Genomic DNA, 14,085 nt, shown 5'->3' on the forward strand with positions numbered 1-14,085 from the left:
CAGCACCCTTCATCCATGAGCAGAGCTGCTGGGGTGGTACTGTCCTATCCCTTGCTCAGCATGGAGACCAGCAAGAGCATTCAGGATAAGATGAAGGGCGTCAAACTCACTGAATCAGCATCCTTCCCTCCTGCCAGTGAACCTGCTGGGGAGGAAAAGACACTTCATGGCCCTTGGGAGTCACCTCTCCTTCGTGGGAGGGCTTTGCTGGCGAAAGCAGAGAGAGGCAGGTTGGGTGTCAGCAGTGACACGATGGAACACGACAACCCTGGCTAGCCCAGGCTCCTGTGCCCCTCTGTCACATCAGAGCAGTGCTCAGCTGTATAAAACAGGCTGTAAACTTTGCTCATTTTGGCTGACAGATACGATAAAGGTTATGTGTGCTTTACAGCATTACGAATTTGATGGAGAAAGGTCCCCGGAGACCTCTTGCTGCACCAGGTCCTAGCATTTGGCACAGCATAGCAGGGACCTCGTGGGTCATGTTCCCTGCCCCTCCTGTGCTTGTTCAGGAGTCACTACTCACCTCAGTGATGCTTCTCACATAGATTAAAAGCATTTTAATTATGCATTATTTTTGCACTCTTTGTGTATCTGTGCCTTTCATACGCACATCTTAAATTCATCACCTCTCTGCCAGTTGTTTGTAAATGTCCCCAGGTGTTTAACTCTTATTCTCTGAATCCTCTGAGCTATTGCTGGTGAGTGTGGCTATTACATATTCCTGATATTTCTCAAAGGTCAAAAGAAAATGTAAAAATGCCATTTCTTTTCTCTTCTCCTTACAAAGCAGAAAATGCAATATTGTTCTGGTGTACTTACTTTAGCTGCAATGCTAACATTTTATTTTTTTTTAAGTAGACCTTATTGTATTTACTGCAAATGTTCCAGATACAGAATTACTTCCTCAAATTATTAGGAACTAGAAGATATAATCAGCTTTTATTCTGTTTTAGAAGATATTACTCTACCACAACAGTCTATTTGCGACAGTTTGCTCTCATCTTCCTGCAACCCATCTTACAAATGAGACATAAAATTGAGGCTGTGGATGCTTATGGACCCAATCCTGCAACATTTATGCACCTGTTTAAGCTGAATCATGTAAAGATTCATGGTGGATTGAATGTGCAGAATGACTAACACTTGAGGAACTATGGCAATTGCTCCAAAGCAGTCTGCAGTTCTTCAGGATAATGAGCAATGCATGAAACTGGTGCATTATCAGGGTGGATTATCTGCTCCTCCCTCAAATCTGGCCAGGATGCTGTAAAGGATGGACTTGGAGTGAATGCAGAGTAAACTGTCCTCTCTGTAGTCAGTATTATTATATTAATTTCCTCTTATCACTGCAGTAGGACTCCTGACCGTGCAGAATTTAGCCCTCAGCAGTGCATCGAGATCTCAAGGTTTTCATCGCAGAGTCACACTTGGTGGTGTTACACAGCTTTGTTAATTGATTACAAAATAATTCAGCAAGCTGCACTGTTCCTGCATTTTCTATCCAGCTTGCTGCCTCCTCACCTCAAACCAGCTGCACTTCAAGGTCCTGGTCCCTGTATCTGAAGCCCAATCAGCCAAAGAATGACCTTTTTTTTTGACCTACATGTTTCAGAGGAAGAAAGCAACAGATGACACCAAGTAGAGGATTCACAGAGCTCTTTGTGTGAGCCCCTAGCAATGGAGCTCTCCAGCGAAGGGCATCAAGCTTAACTCTCAGCTCACCCTGCAAGGAGGATTTTTTTTCAATTTCATTTAATAGCAGCATTTCCATTGACTTACACAGGAGCAGAGCCAAATCCCAGCGTGTCTTTTAAGAAAAGCTACTCCTCAGCAGAAGCAGCATCTCAGCAGATAGGATGCCCTTGCCCCTGAGAGTCCTTGTCCAGGCAAACCAACTCCCACCGTACACTGAACGATCCCCCCTCTTATTCCTCAGCCTCCATCGAGATTTCTGCTCTTGCACATTGACACTGTGATTGGCAACTGAAACACAAAGATCAGACAAAAGAGGCTGGAACACCACCTGGGATGGAGCTGAAAAAGATGCAGGAGCAGATATCTCCATCTGTATTCTCGAGGATGTGGCGGAGGAGAAGGCAGCTGCGGTGTGGTGCTCCCGAATCACAGGGGACTGGTGCTCTGCCCCGCTGCATCTCGGGAAACCCCAATGTCATCCCTGCACCAGCAAGGTCACCTCAGAGCCTGCTTCCTCATCCTCAGGCCGGTCACACTGCTGTGAAACTCCAGAACAGGGTGGGCAAAAGGAGTCCAAGATGAATAAAACGGGAGGAAAATTAGGCTTTTCTCAGATTTACGCAAAAGGTAAATTATGGGGCTACTTATGCCACCTAAAATCACTTTCTCCCCAGGGTCCTGAATACGGTCTATTAGGAAAGCTGTATACTGGAGTGTAAATTTGCCATATATACACTACAATATAATTGTACCAGACTCACCTGTGTCGTATTTTTTACCTATAAATGTAATGGTGATTTGTTTGTCTCCTCTTTCTACAAGAGTTTCAGAATCCCCAGGAAAGCACGTGGGCCATAACACACTCATTCTACCATTTAATCCAGATAAAGAGAGAAGTCTTGTGCTGAGTGTGCCTCTCCATACACGACGCTGGTGTTGGCATCCCTGTACATATGGACAGCTTTATCCTGGTGCAAGGCACCTCGGCAGGAATCACACAACACTGACAGTGTACCACACTGTACTTCTGAATTGATGCAAAAAGCCGTGCACAGAAGGGAAAATGGCAGCTTTCCAAGTGGCCCCAGTTAATAGCTCTGTTTTGCTTAATGGTGCCTCCCATTCAGACTAAAGATGCTGTTTTAAATATGTAAGCAATTAGTATCTCTCGCTCTCAACACATCTGTGCTGCTTCTCTCTGCTGCATTATAAATCTATCGCGTGCCTCTCCAGCTCGGCAGTGCATATATCACCAGATATTCTGATTTTCAGCAACTTTCTGGTCTGAAAGAGTTGTGCTTGGATTTGGTGAGGCTGTGCCAGGCTGGCATTGCCTAAGCATTGCTGGTTGACACAGCCAGCCTCTCTTCTCCATGTCTGCCACCGGACTAACAGATAAGAGGGATATAGGGAAAGCACCTCTTGGTGGTTTTTTGGCGGTTCTTTGGTCCAGCCAGTACTTCTGTGTTTTTCCCAGCTTTCACACACTTTCTGCGTAGAAACTGCAGTTTTTTCTCTCCGTAACAAAACCCAAGGGCGCCTGTAGCCTGCAGGAGGATGTTTGCAGGGGTTGCAAGGTGGTTGAGATGCAGCCAAGCATCTCAGAAGCAGAACACCTACCTTGCAGTTTTGTTCTTAAATAAATTCTGCCCGCACAAACTCCAGCGGGATCTAGAGCCATGGCAGGACTAGTGCGGTTATGACGGTCAGTATTTATAGGAGTGTAAGAAATCATTCTTGCTAAAATAGCAATTGATAGTAATAGAACTGGGTGTGATAAGTTACTCAGCTTTTTTTTTCTTTTTAAGGAGAAGAAGGCACAGCCACCGCACCGCGCGCGGGAGTTCCCGTTGTCTGATTTTATTACAGTTTTTTATCCTTTCGGGGAGAAATCGCCCCGCCTGCGCGGTGCCCACCCCTTCCCCGGCCAGGACCGACCCCGCCACACCGCGCGGTGGGCGCAGGGGAGGAGACGCCGGAGCGGCGAGGAGCGCAGCCCGCTGGCCGGGGCCGGAGGAGCTGGCAGGGGGCTCGCAGGGGCTCGCAGGGCGCGGCGGAGGCGGCGGCTCCCGGTGCCCCGCGCTCACCCCGGGCCGCGGTGCGGCCGCACGGGACGCGCGGGCCGCGGGGCCGCGCCGCAAACTTTAGCGGCGGGGGGCGGCGGGGCCGAGCCCGCCCCGAGCGCCCCCTCCCCGCCCCTCCGCAGCCTCCCCGCGCCGGCGGGGCGGGCCGGGGGCGCCGAGGGGCGGAGCGGCCCCGCCGGGCGGCGGCGGCGGCGCCGAGCCGGGACGCGGCGCCGGGCTCCGCACCCCGCGGAGCGGCGCGGAGCGGCCCAGCCCGGCCCAGCCCCGGAGCCATGCCGCTGCCGTGCCGGGGCTGGACGCTGGCGCTGCTCACGCTGCTCGTCGGTTTCCTCATCTTCGCCGATATCTCGGAGATCGAGGAGGAGAGCGGGTAAATCCCCCGTCCCCGCGCGGGGGAAGGGGCGCGGAGCGGTGCTGGGGACCGGGGAGGAGGCGGTGGCGGCGGCGGAGGGGGCGGGCGCCCGGACAGTTTCTTTGTCTCCGGCTCTCCCGGGTTTTGCCGTGCCCAAGTGGGAAGCGAGCGCGCTGCGCTCCCGCGCAGCTCCGCGGGGCCGGAGGCAGCCCCGGGCGGGACCGCCCCGCCGCCGGGCAGGACGGGGCAGGATGGGGCACGGGGCCGGGGGCAGCCACGCCGGGCCGGGCAGGGCTGCGGGAGCAGGTACCTCTCCCGCTAGAGACGCGGTGGTACCGGTCCGAGTAGGGATGCTGGAGCAGGTACCGGTCCCTTTAGGGATGCTGAGCTACCTGTCCGGATAGGGATGCCGGGGAAGGTACCGCCCCGGTACAGACGCTGAGGTACCGGTCCGGATGGGGATGCTGGAGCAGGTACCACTCCCTTTACAGACACTGAGTCCCGGCAGAGATGCCAGAGCAGGTACCACTCCCATTAGAGATGTGGAGGTCCTTTTAGAGAGGCTGAGGTACCGCTCCAGGGATGCTCTATCAGGTACAAGTCTGGGTAAGGATGGTGGAGTGGGTACCAGTCTGATCAGAAATGTTGGAGCAGATCCTGGTCTGGAGAGAGGGATTTTGGCACGGGCAGTGCTCAGGTGCCGATGGACGGATGGAACAGGTCCCTAAGTGGAATATTGGTGTGAGTGGTCTGCTGGACAGGGATGCTGGGGCAAGTTGCAGCCCAGGGGGCTTAGGTGCCACTGCTGGTCCAGATGGGTGTGGTGGAGAGGGCACCAGCTGATGGGAGTGGTGGATAACAGAGCAGTCTGCAGGTGGATAAGGGACCAGTCTGTGGGATAGGAGAGATTGAGCAGGGATCAGTTGGGCGGGGGTGATGGAGCAGAGAGCTTAACCCACTGGTGTGTCCCTGTGGGATGCTTTAGGGGCTTCATGATCACCCCTTTCTGATCACTGTCATGGTTGGTGTTTACCTGCAGGTGCCATGTATGGCAGGGGCTAAAGCAGCCCCTCAGTCTGAGGAGCAACACCCTCCCCATAAACCCCATCTCTGAGGTCTGCTTGGAAATTTAGGGTATGAGAGGAACAAATGCAAAGAGGAGGGTTTGCATTAACTTAAGGAACTTGCTACAGGAATGTGGAAAACCAAATAATTTTAGTAATGAGGTGTGCACTTGGGGCGCCCAAATGACACAAAGGTCTTTCTGTTTGGGACCAGCTGGCTTTGTCCACTGTGTTACACCAAAACAAGGACCTTTATGAGATGATAAATGAAATGCAGTGATGTTTGTTTATTGTTTCATTGTTATGTTATGCTGGGTGCCACAGGCAAGAAGTGCTTAAAGGTCAGTAGCCTTGCCCAGAAATATCCAGCACCAAACTGTGGGTTACCAGGGTAGATGAATTGTTGCTCTGCAATGAGCTGGCACTATCTATATAATAATAAAGGAAATTAAAATCTTCTGATGCATCCTCCCCATTGGACAGGCTGCTCTGATCCCCTTGCTTTCTTCCCATCTCCTTTTCCGGCTTCTGTTCTTTCTTCTCTCTCCTCCCCTATCTGCTAGATCTACCCACTAGAACTTGCTGTGCCCTTATTGAAAATCTATTCTGTTTTGTTACTTACTTGTCCTGTTTTTCACCCTGGTTCATTAGGGATTCCCAGTATTGTGTCTTTTTTCTCCCCTCTTTTCTATACATTGTATGGAAATTGGCTGTTTGCTGGCTGCTTATCTCCAAACCCTGGCATCTGAGTTTGTTGCTGTAGTTCCTCCAAGGAAGTTCTGCCAAGCTGTGCAGCGGCAGGGACGGCAGCAGGGTCAGATGAGTTCTGTAGGAACAGCGAGCAGCTCGTTCCACACAGCCTCAGAAAGGGTAGGGCAGCAGGGAACTGGTAGAGGAGAGGAGCACCCTGCACCCAAGCCCTCTGATGCACATGATCACCAAACCTTTCACAGATCAGTGCCCACATCCGCTGTGCTTCCCATATGGGGATAAACAGAGCAAAGGTGGGACCCTGCTGTATTAATTGTATATTATTTAATCATGAAGTTGGGCAAACTGAACCTTTCTCTTGCTTTGTCTTCTCCCACCCACTTTTCCCCATTGTAGCTCTGGAGTGTTTTGGGTTCAATGAGCTCCTGCATCCCAAACACAATAAGGGACCAAACACTGCTCACCTGGCACAGAAGCCTGGCACAATGGGCACTGCATCCCTGTGTGCTGCCATGGTGCCAGGAAGGGTGAGCACAGTGCTCTGACCTGGCAGAAATGTATTGCTGTGGTGACATGGAAAAGCAGAGTGCCTGGTCTGCAGCAGGTCAGGGGATGATAGAAGATTTTCAACTGTGGGAGCCACATAGTAGCATTTTTTGTTAACAGGTCCTGTAGGTAAAGGGAACTGTGTGTCAGCAAAAGTGCGCAGCAGTGTAGAGAAGAGACCCTTCCAAAGTTTTCCAGGAGCCCTCTGTGTGTCCAGGAGGGAGCAGCTCCTCTCTGTGAGAGGTTTGGGAGGTGCTGTATATTTGTGCAGCCTTCTCCCACATCAGGAATGTTCGGCTGTTGTCTTGTGTGGCTCTGTATCCTCCTTCACCCCCCCAGATCACCCTCGCTGTGGTCAGTGCAGCAGGGCAGGAAGGAGCTGCCCAGCTGTCCCCTGGCAGGCTGGTGGCACTGAGTGGGACTGGGAAACACAGGCAGGTGCAACTCTTTTCTTCTTTTTCCTTGGCATGGAAACACTCTCTAATTATTGTGAGGAGCGAACAGCTTGCCCACTTTTACACGTACCCTGCCCCCTGCCTGTGATTTGGATTGTCTTTGGAAGAACGTTCCTCGTAGGGGTAGGAGTGGGGGGGGGAACAGATTTCTCTCACCTACAAACACTGAGAAATTTCAGAAAGAAAACACAAAACGTTCATTAGGTAAAAAGAAAGAGAGAATATAACACTACTGGCAAAAGGACAAAAAACCCAAAGCCGTGCCGTTTCTCTGGACAATAAGTTCCCCGCCTCGCAGGTGGAGGGAGGTAGGAGCCGAGGGCAGCTGGAGCTGCTCTGCCTGCTACAGGCTTCTGAGAAAGATGTTTGTGCCTTAAGCAGTCCCATCTCACTCCTCTAGACATCCTTATACCACCTCCCACAGCCAGGCGATGCTGAAACAAAGAGGTGTTGGGGCAAGGATGAGAATTCAGCAGTTTCTCTCTCCTGATGCTGCGATGCTGCGTCGCTCTTGCTTAGCCCGTTCCTTCCACCCTGCAGCCACCCCTGTGCGGGGATTTTTCCCCCTACTACATCCTTGTCACTGCCTGGATGTGTCACCTACGGCTGTGTGGTTTGGGTGGTGGGGCTGTGGGATGCTGGCAGGATGCTGGTAGGATGCCGGCGGGATGCTGGCGGGCAGGGACACGCTCGCCGGTGTGTGCTGCTCCGTGAGGTATTGCTGTGCTGAGCGGTCTTGGCACTTTGTTTCCGAACAGGCAGCTGGTTCCGGGCTGCTGAACTTTTCCTGCAGCCCGGTGGCGCCTGCGTTTCCATGCACCGCTCCCGCTCTTTGTTTCGCTGGCAGGAAACAAAAGACGCGCTCCCGTCTGCCTTGGGGAGCGCTGATGGCATCGCAGCCATTCCTTCACCCGCCCCGGGATGGGGCAGCGCCACAGACCTGTCCCCGCAGAGCAAAACAAAGGATTTGGCATCCAGTAGGGTGACTGTTGTCGCTGGTGAGGAGGAGAATTCTGCTCCGGTTGGAGGGGACTCTCTTTGTTACGGTGCGCCTGCTGTTGCAGTTCTGCAGGGGTCCGGCTGTGTCCTGATTGTCTGTAGAGGGAGCTGGTGACCCGCTGCCACCAGGTGACTTCTCGAATTAGAGTCTGAGCCATCTTAGGGAGCACTTGACACTTGGTAATGGGTTGGTCTTTATATGAGCCAACCTTTTCCCTGCTAGCCCAGACCACATCCTTTCCATCCTGATTACAGGAGGAATTATATTCTGCTCGCTCTAAGTGACGAATAGGAGTCTCTGATATTGCTGGCTTGCCTGCCTGCCTGGGAGCTTGTCAGTAAATTGCCACTTTTTCCTCGTGTGCCCTTTTCTAACACCTGCCTTTCAAAGGCTCGGGAAGAGAGATTTTGTGTCCTTTATGGAGGCTGCTGCACTTGCTGTGAGCGGGCTGTAGTCGTAACGCTTCTTGTCAGGGTTGGTCCGTGGGGTCTAAATGTCCTGCTTACATCTTCCAGGCTGTGATTCACTGCACCCAGCCCAGAGTTAGTCTAAGACTTGCTCTCCAGCAGAAAGTTTTGCTGGAGAACGTGCTGCAGTCTACCAACAAGCGCTTTTGTATCCTCACACAGTGGGTGTGCACAACCAACAGTTACCCAGGTTGGGCTGGAGGGGGACTAGCTCTCGGCAGGAGAGGAGCCCATCGACATCCTGGAAATATTCATGTGTATGGAGCCAGAGGAGACCTTTGTACTCCTTGGGTATGGCAGGGCTCTAATAAAAGCTCCGTGACACATCAGGCTGGAAAATAAAAGCAATGTTGGAGCACTGATTTGGGTAAGGAAATACTCAGGGTAGGCTTTGATTGCAGCTCTTCTGACAATAACCTGAAGTACAAGCAGCCAATTTCAGGTTGGCTGCAGAGCTCCCTGTCCTCCCCATGAAACTCTCCCTCACCTCCTGCCACAAAAACATGTCCAAACCTGCCTGGAGCAGGTTTGGGAAATGAATGTCCACATTAAGCTGAGCTCTGAGGGAATGCTGGAGTAGTGGAGGGCTGGGATCAGCAGGATGGAAAGCACTCACAGACCCCCAAGGGAAACAAAAAGGAAAAGCCAGTGCTAAGGGACTTCCAGTCTGTTGAAAAGTTACTCCTCAGCCCAGCATTGGTTGTCAGCAGCTTACAGGACCCCCAAGGAGGAAATTTCTGACCTTGCTGGTGAGGAGAGCTGTGGTAGGAGGATGCAAATCACCAGCCAGCCTTTCTTGGATGCACTATTGCTGTAGCCTGGCCAGTTCATGTGACCAGGGCAATGGAGACAATAAAGCAGTTCCCAGCAGGGCCTCAGCTTTCCTTTTTGCCCAGGTGGGCTTTTTGTGTCCCACCTCTAACCCTGCAAGTGCAGAATTGCAGTTGGGAGTACAGAGGAGACCTTTCTGTCCCAGCAGAGAACACAGAGTAGCGAATGATGGCGCATTTAGGGAAGGCTTCTTGAGCAGCTCACGGTGACTTCAGAGATTCATCCTCCTCTGGGACCAGGGCCAGCAGTGACACAGCAGATCCTGCTGCTGCCACCCCCCCTCCCAGCCTTTCCCTAGCATCACCACCCCTCCCAGCCTTCCCCAGGCACGGATGAACTCAAGGGGTTGGTTTTTTCTCTCGTGGCAGATGGGCTTTTGATCTTCCAGGAAAAGCATTTAACAGGAGTGCCTTTATCTTTCCTTGGGCTTTCAGGCTGTCCTAATGATAAGATGAGGAAATGGCCTTAACTAGCACCAGAGGAGTTTTAGATTGGATAGTAGGAAAAAGTTCTTCACTGAGAGGTCTGACAAGCAATTGGCACAGGCTGCCCAGGGAAGTGGTAGAGTCATGATCCCTGGAGGTATTTAAAGGATGTGTTGGTGTGGATCTTAGGACATGGTTTCATGCTGGTCTTTGAAGCCTTGGGATGACTGTTGGACTCAGTGATCTTAAAGGATATTTTTAATCTGTATTATTCTCTGATTCTACAGGTATTTTGCTTTTTCATCCTTGAGAAGAGCACTGCTTAAATACATCAGGCACAGTTCCTGTAAAAACCAGTTATTCCACAACCAAACCAAAATTGGACTTCTAATTGCCTCCCACATTTGTTTCTCCTGGGCCTGGGTCATCCTCAGCAGCAAGAAATAAGCCCAAAGTACAAGATTAGACAATAATTATTTTGCTGTTTCTCTGGCTACCATCCCCAGTGGCCTCAGGAAACAAGCAAGTTCCCTGGCAAAGTAAATTCACTGGAGGTGCAGAGTTTCAGATGTCCTTCAGCAAACACCAGTGCAGGGCAGACAGGTGTCAGCTTCTCAGTCCCTTGCAATGCAATAGAAAAAGAAAGAAAAAAGAACGAGGAAAAAAGGAGAGTATCTTTACAGCTCCTTTTTCTTCACATTTCCACTGTAAATCCTTGTCTTGGCTGGCAGCAGCCTTGATGGTGGTGGTGGCCTTGGGAGATGCATCTTCATCAGCAGCAGCAGAATTGGCTCTGATTGGGAAGTGGAAGGACTGGTCCAAGGAAAGGGGCACAGCCCTGCTGAAACCTGCCAGAGCAGTGACAGCAGTGTGGGGTGAGACCTCTGTCCAAACTTAGCTCTGAATACTTCTGCTATTGCAAATCAGGTCCTTGTTATTGCATGCAGAAATCCCCTGGGAATATCCCAAACAAGCACAAACCCCAGCCCAGGCTCTCTGTCTTGATGCTGAGCACGCTGTCCCTCCCCATGCAGTGCTCTCCATGGGCAGGGCTGCCTTGAAAAGCACATTTTGTCACAGCTTTGGGGTGCTCCCTCAAGGCATCCTTGGTCCAACAGCATCCCAGTGGGCTCCAGGTATCACCCATGTGTCTGGCAGCTCTGAGTCCAAGGGTGGTTCTTACAGCCAGGCTTTGCCAGCACCTTCAGGGATATCAGCCAGCTCTTGGCCACTGCCTACAGCAGTGACCATGTTTCCCCTGCAAAGGTTAAACATCTTCATGAGGCATCTCCAGCGCCTTGTCACACACCCAGAAGCACACTCAGCTGGCAACCAGCAGCTGCTCAGTGAGTAATTAAACTTCTCACTGCTGCCTGGATTTCCATGGTGTCGCTTTGTGAGCAGGGCTGGTGAGAGGAGGTCCAGCTCTGAAACCACCATGGACTTTCCAGTATTTGTGATCTGGGATCTACATCCCTGTGAAGGTCCTGGGATGGCTCCATTGCTGGTTGTGGGGTGTAGCTCTCACCCCAGCACTCCCAGCCCTCTTTGTGTAGGCACCAGCTGTTATTTTGAGGATGCTCATACAGCAGAGCTGCCCCAGGAGGGAGTCTCTGCTCAGGAGGGGTCCTCAGCATCTGCATCAACAGGGAAAGAAGAAACCACATGAGACCTTCAGTATTCCAGTGTGCTGCCCAGAGCACTGGGAAAAGGGAGGAGAGGGGTGTAGGAGGATGAGCCCAAGGGCCCACAGCCCCACATGAGAATGTTTCATGTTGTACCATCTCCCAAGGTATGTGGCACCCAAGATGCTGCAGGAGCCACTGGGATTTCTGGTTTCTGGGGCATGGATGCTCAGGGTGACAGGCTCTGCTGCAAGCCTGATGCTCTGCTGTTTGTGCTCCCTGAGAGCTCTGCTCTGTTAGCAGAAAAAATTACCTCAGGACAAATGTATGGTGTAGACGTTTTTTGTAAGCAGTGAGGCTTTTGTTTCAGCTACTTTCTAGATCTTCTCTGAACTTTTTTTTACCTTCTCCCTTCCAGAAGGAAAAAAACAGAAAGAAACTAAGTGACACAAACAATATACGAAATACACAAACACTCTACCCCGTCCCAAGCCCCTCTGGATCCTTTTTGCCTGTTTCAATGTCTGTTTCTTTGCTGGCTGTTTCATTAACAGAGCCAGAGAAAAAGAGCTGATGCCAGGAATAATGTTGTAAAGATGAAGGAGGGAATAAGGTCCTGCCAGTACTCAAGATGAGGAGAGGGGAAGTGTCTGCCATTTGAGCCCTGTGAGTATTTTGTCTTTAGAGCAGTGATAGAACAAGAGCATCTTGAGGTGATTGAGTCAGACCCTGCTGATGGTGTGGCAAATGCATGTGGATGTGAGAGCTGACACTCCACAGGTGCAAGAGACACTTTTGTGGCTCAGGAAAACCAAAGTCCTGGTGACAGGCTGCCACAGGCATCTCTCCCATTGCCTCGTGTCCATCTGCTGTCAGAGCTGCACCATTCCTGCTGATTTGTCACTGCTTTTGTCTCAGAAGTGTTTCAGACTAATTGGCTTGTTCCTCATTAAGCAGGAGATGTCTGTTTTGCAGACCCACGTGTCTCCATCCCATGGTGTCCTCAGCAGACACCTGCAGTGGTCACACTCCGTGGCTCTCAGCCAGACAGGGGTGCCAGGCTCAAACCCTGCTCACATTTACTGCAGAGCTGATGTGGAGCCACTGCCAGGCAGGGCTGCTGAGCACCCCCAACCTTCTTGTGGTCCCTGGGAAGGAGCCTGCAGGGTGGGTGATGTTGTGGAGGTGGGATTGGGGTGTGGGAAGAGGTGGCCAAATTAACCAGGCTGCTTTGCATGGGACTGACAGAGCTGCATGTCCCATGGCAAGTGCCATGAGCAGCAGGACCATTGCCTGGTACCTCACTGGTGCTTGCTGGAAGCTGCTGTTCTGCCAGCCTGGCTGCTCCTCATGTACCAGCCCTGCACTGGGACCCCAGCTGGCCCAGGTGATGTTTCTGAAAGCCATAATACAGGCACACTTTCCCAAATGGGATTGTATGACTTGCTGGAATTAAGCTTGGAACAGTAAAAGTAGCACCTGATATTTAGGAAATTTTTGACACTTGGGCTGCCAAGCTGTGACAATATACTCAAGTGAGATTTTTTAAACACATGGAAGTGTGATTTCAAATATCTCATCAAGATGTATTGCAGGATCTTCTGTCCTAGCAGACAACTGCTTTGGAAATATCTTCCCAATTAATCCCTTGCTTGCCTGGGGAGTGTGGGTACCACATCTACCACCCAGTAACCACCACTTCTCTTCATCATAGTCTCCTTCACATCCCAGGGTGAGAGAGCCTCCAGAACAACTGGTGACATGGCACAGGAATGGCCTGCAAGGGTCTGATGTGCCAGCTCCCCCCAGTATTTCATGGGATGGCTTGCAGGAAGGGGAGATGATGCTGGAGCCTGGAAGAGCAGCATTCCTGGAGGGGGACAGTGCCAGGAAAGTGCACAATGGATTGTTTGAGTGCAGGATCTCAAGGTTCAGGAATGCATCTCTGATCCATCATTCTCATCTAGCTTTGGCTTTTGTTTCTGATTTGCAAATTGATTTACATGTGGGGCTAAGCAGCCCTTCCTCTTGCAATGGGGACAGCATTTGATGGATATGGCTGGGTTTTGACCTAAACTCCACAGTAACCACCTGAGTGTCTAATCAGAAGCCCACAAGGGGACTTGTCAATGAATGTGTCCTTTTTCCATCTTTTCAGCCACACTCTGATGGGCTGATAGAAAACCAGGACACAATCTCCAAGGAATCCAGGTCGGATTCTGGGCTCAGTTTCTTCTCTCTTTTGGCTCCTGGGACACCTTTGCCCGTCCACCCTGCAGGGTAGGGCTGGACAGGTTAGCATTTGGAAGCCAATTATTTCTCTTTCATAGACAACTTGGAAATGTGACAGTTTTCCCCCAGAAGCCCTGGAGTGCATTTGCTGTCCTGCTGCTCTCAACACAAACCCTGAATTTCGGGGAAGGGGAAAGAAGGGTTGGAGCCTGTTTCCTGATCCACATTTCACAGCACTGTGAGCATCAGCAGGAGCAATCTCTAAAGTTTGGGAGGAGGAGGGCCATCTATCTCTTTCATTTCCAGGGGCTGGGCAGTGTATCCTTTCCCCCAGAAGTGTTAGTTATGGTGACTGGCTTGGGAGGACAGTGATTGTGGCTGGGTGGTCTCTAGCCAGCCCTGGCATCATGCTTGTGTGCTCTTCAGAAAATAGCAGTTCTGGTCTTGAGGAAAACATCAGAGCAGTCCTTAAAAAGCAAAGTAAATGTAGGTGGTGATTTATTATTTTTTTTAAATAGATACAGACTGCATTAATGGGCACAGTCTGCAGCCATCTCAGGAGACTGGTGGCTGCCTCTGCTCTTTGGGCCAGTGA

General features: G+C 51.3%; 1 protein-coding gene across 1 annotated transcript in view; it reads left to right on the forward strand.

Annotated features, from left to right (window-relative positions):
• Positions 1–3,993: 3,993 nt before the first annotated feature.
• The window catches only part of ST8SIA2 (ST8 alpha-N-acetyl-neuraminide alpha-2,8-sialyltransferase 2), a 32,371-nt gene continuing 22,279 nt past the window's right edge, over positions 3,994–14,085 (forward strand). The window contains exon 1 of the mRNA XM_059858579.1: positions 3,994–4,152. Coding sequence (XP_059714562.1) covers positions 4,055–4,152 — 98 coding nt within the window. The 5' untranslated portion in view covers positions 3,994–4,054. The remainder of the gene's footprint in view (positions 4,153–14,085) is intronic.

The sequence above is a fragment of the Haemorhous mexicanus genome, chromosome 13 (assembly GCF_027477595.1).
Source record: "Haemorhous mexicanus isolate bHaeMex1 chromosome 13, bHaeMex1.pri, whole genome shotgun sequence".
Taxonomy (NCBI): domain Eukaryota; kingdom Metazoa; phylum Chordata; class Aves; order Passeriformes; family Fringillidae; genus Haemorhous; species Haemorhous mexicanus.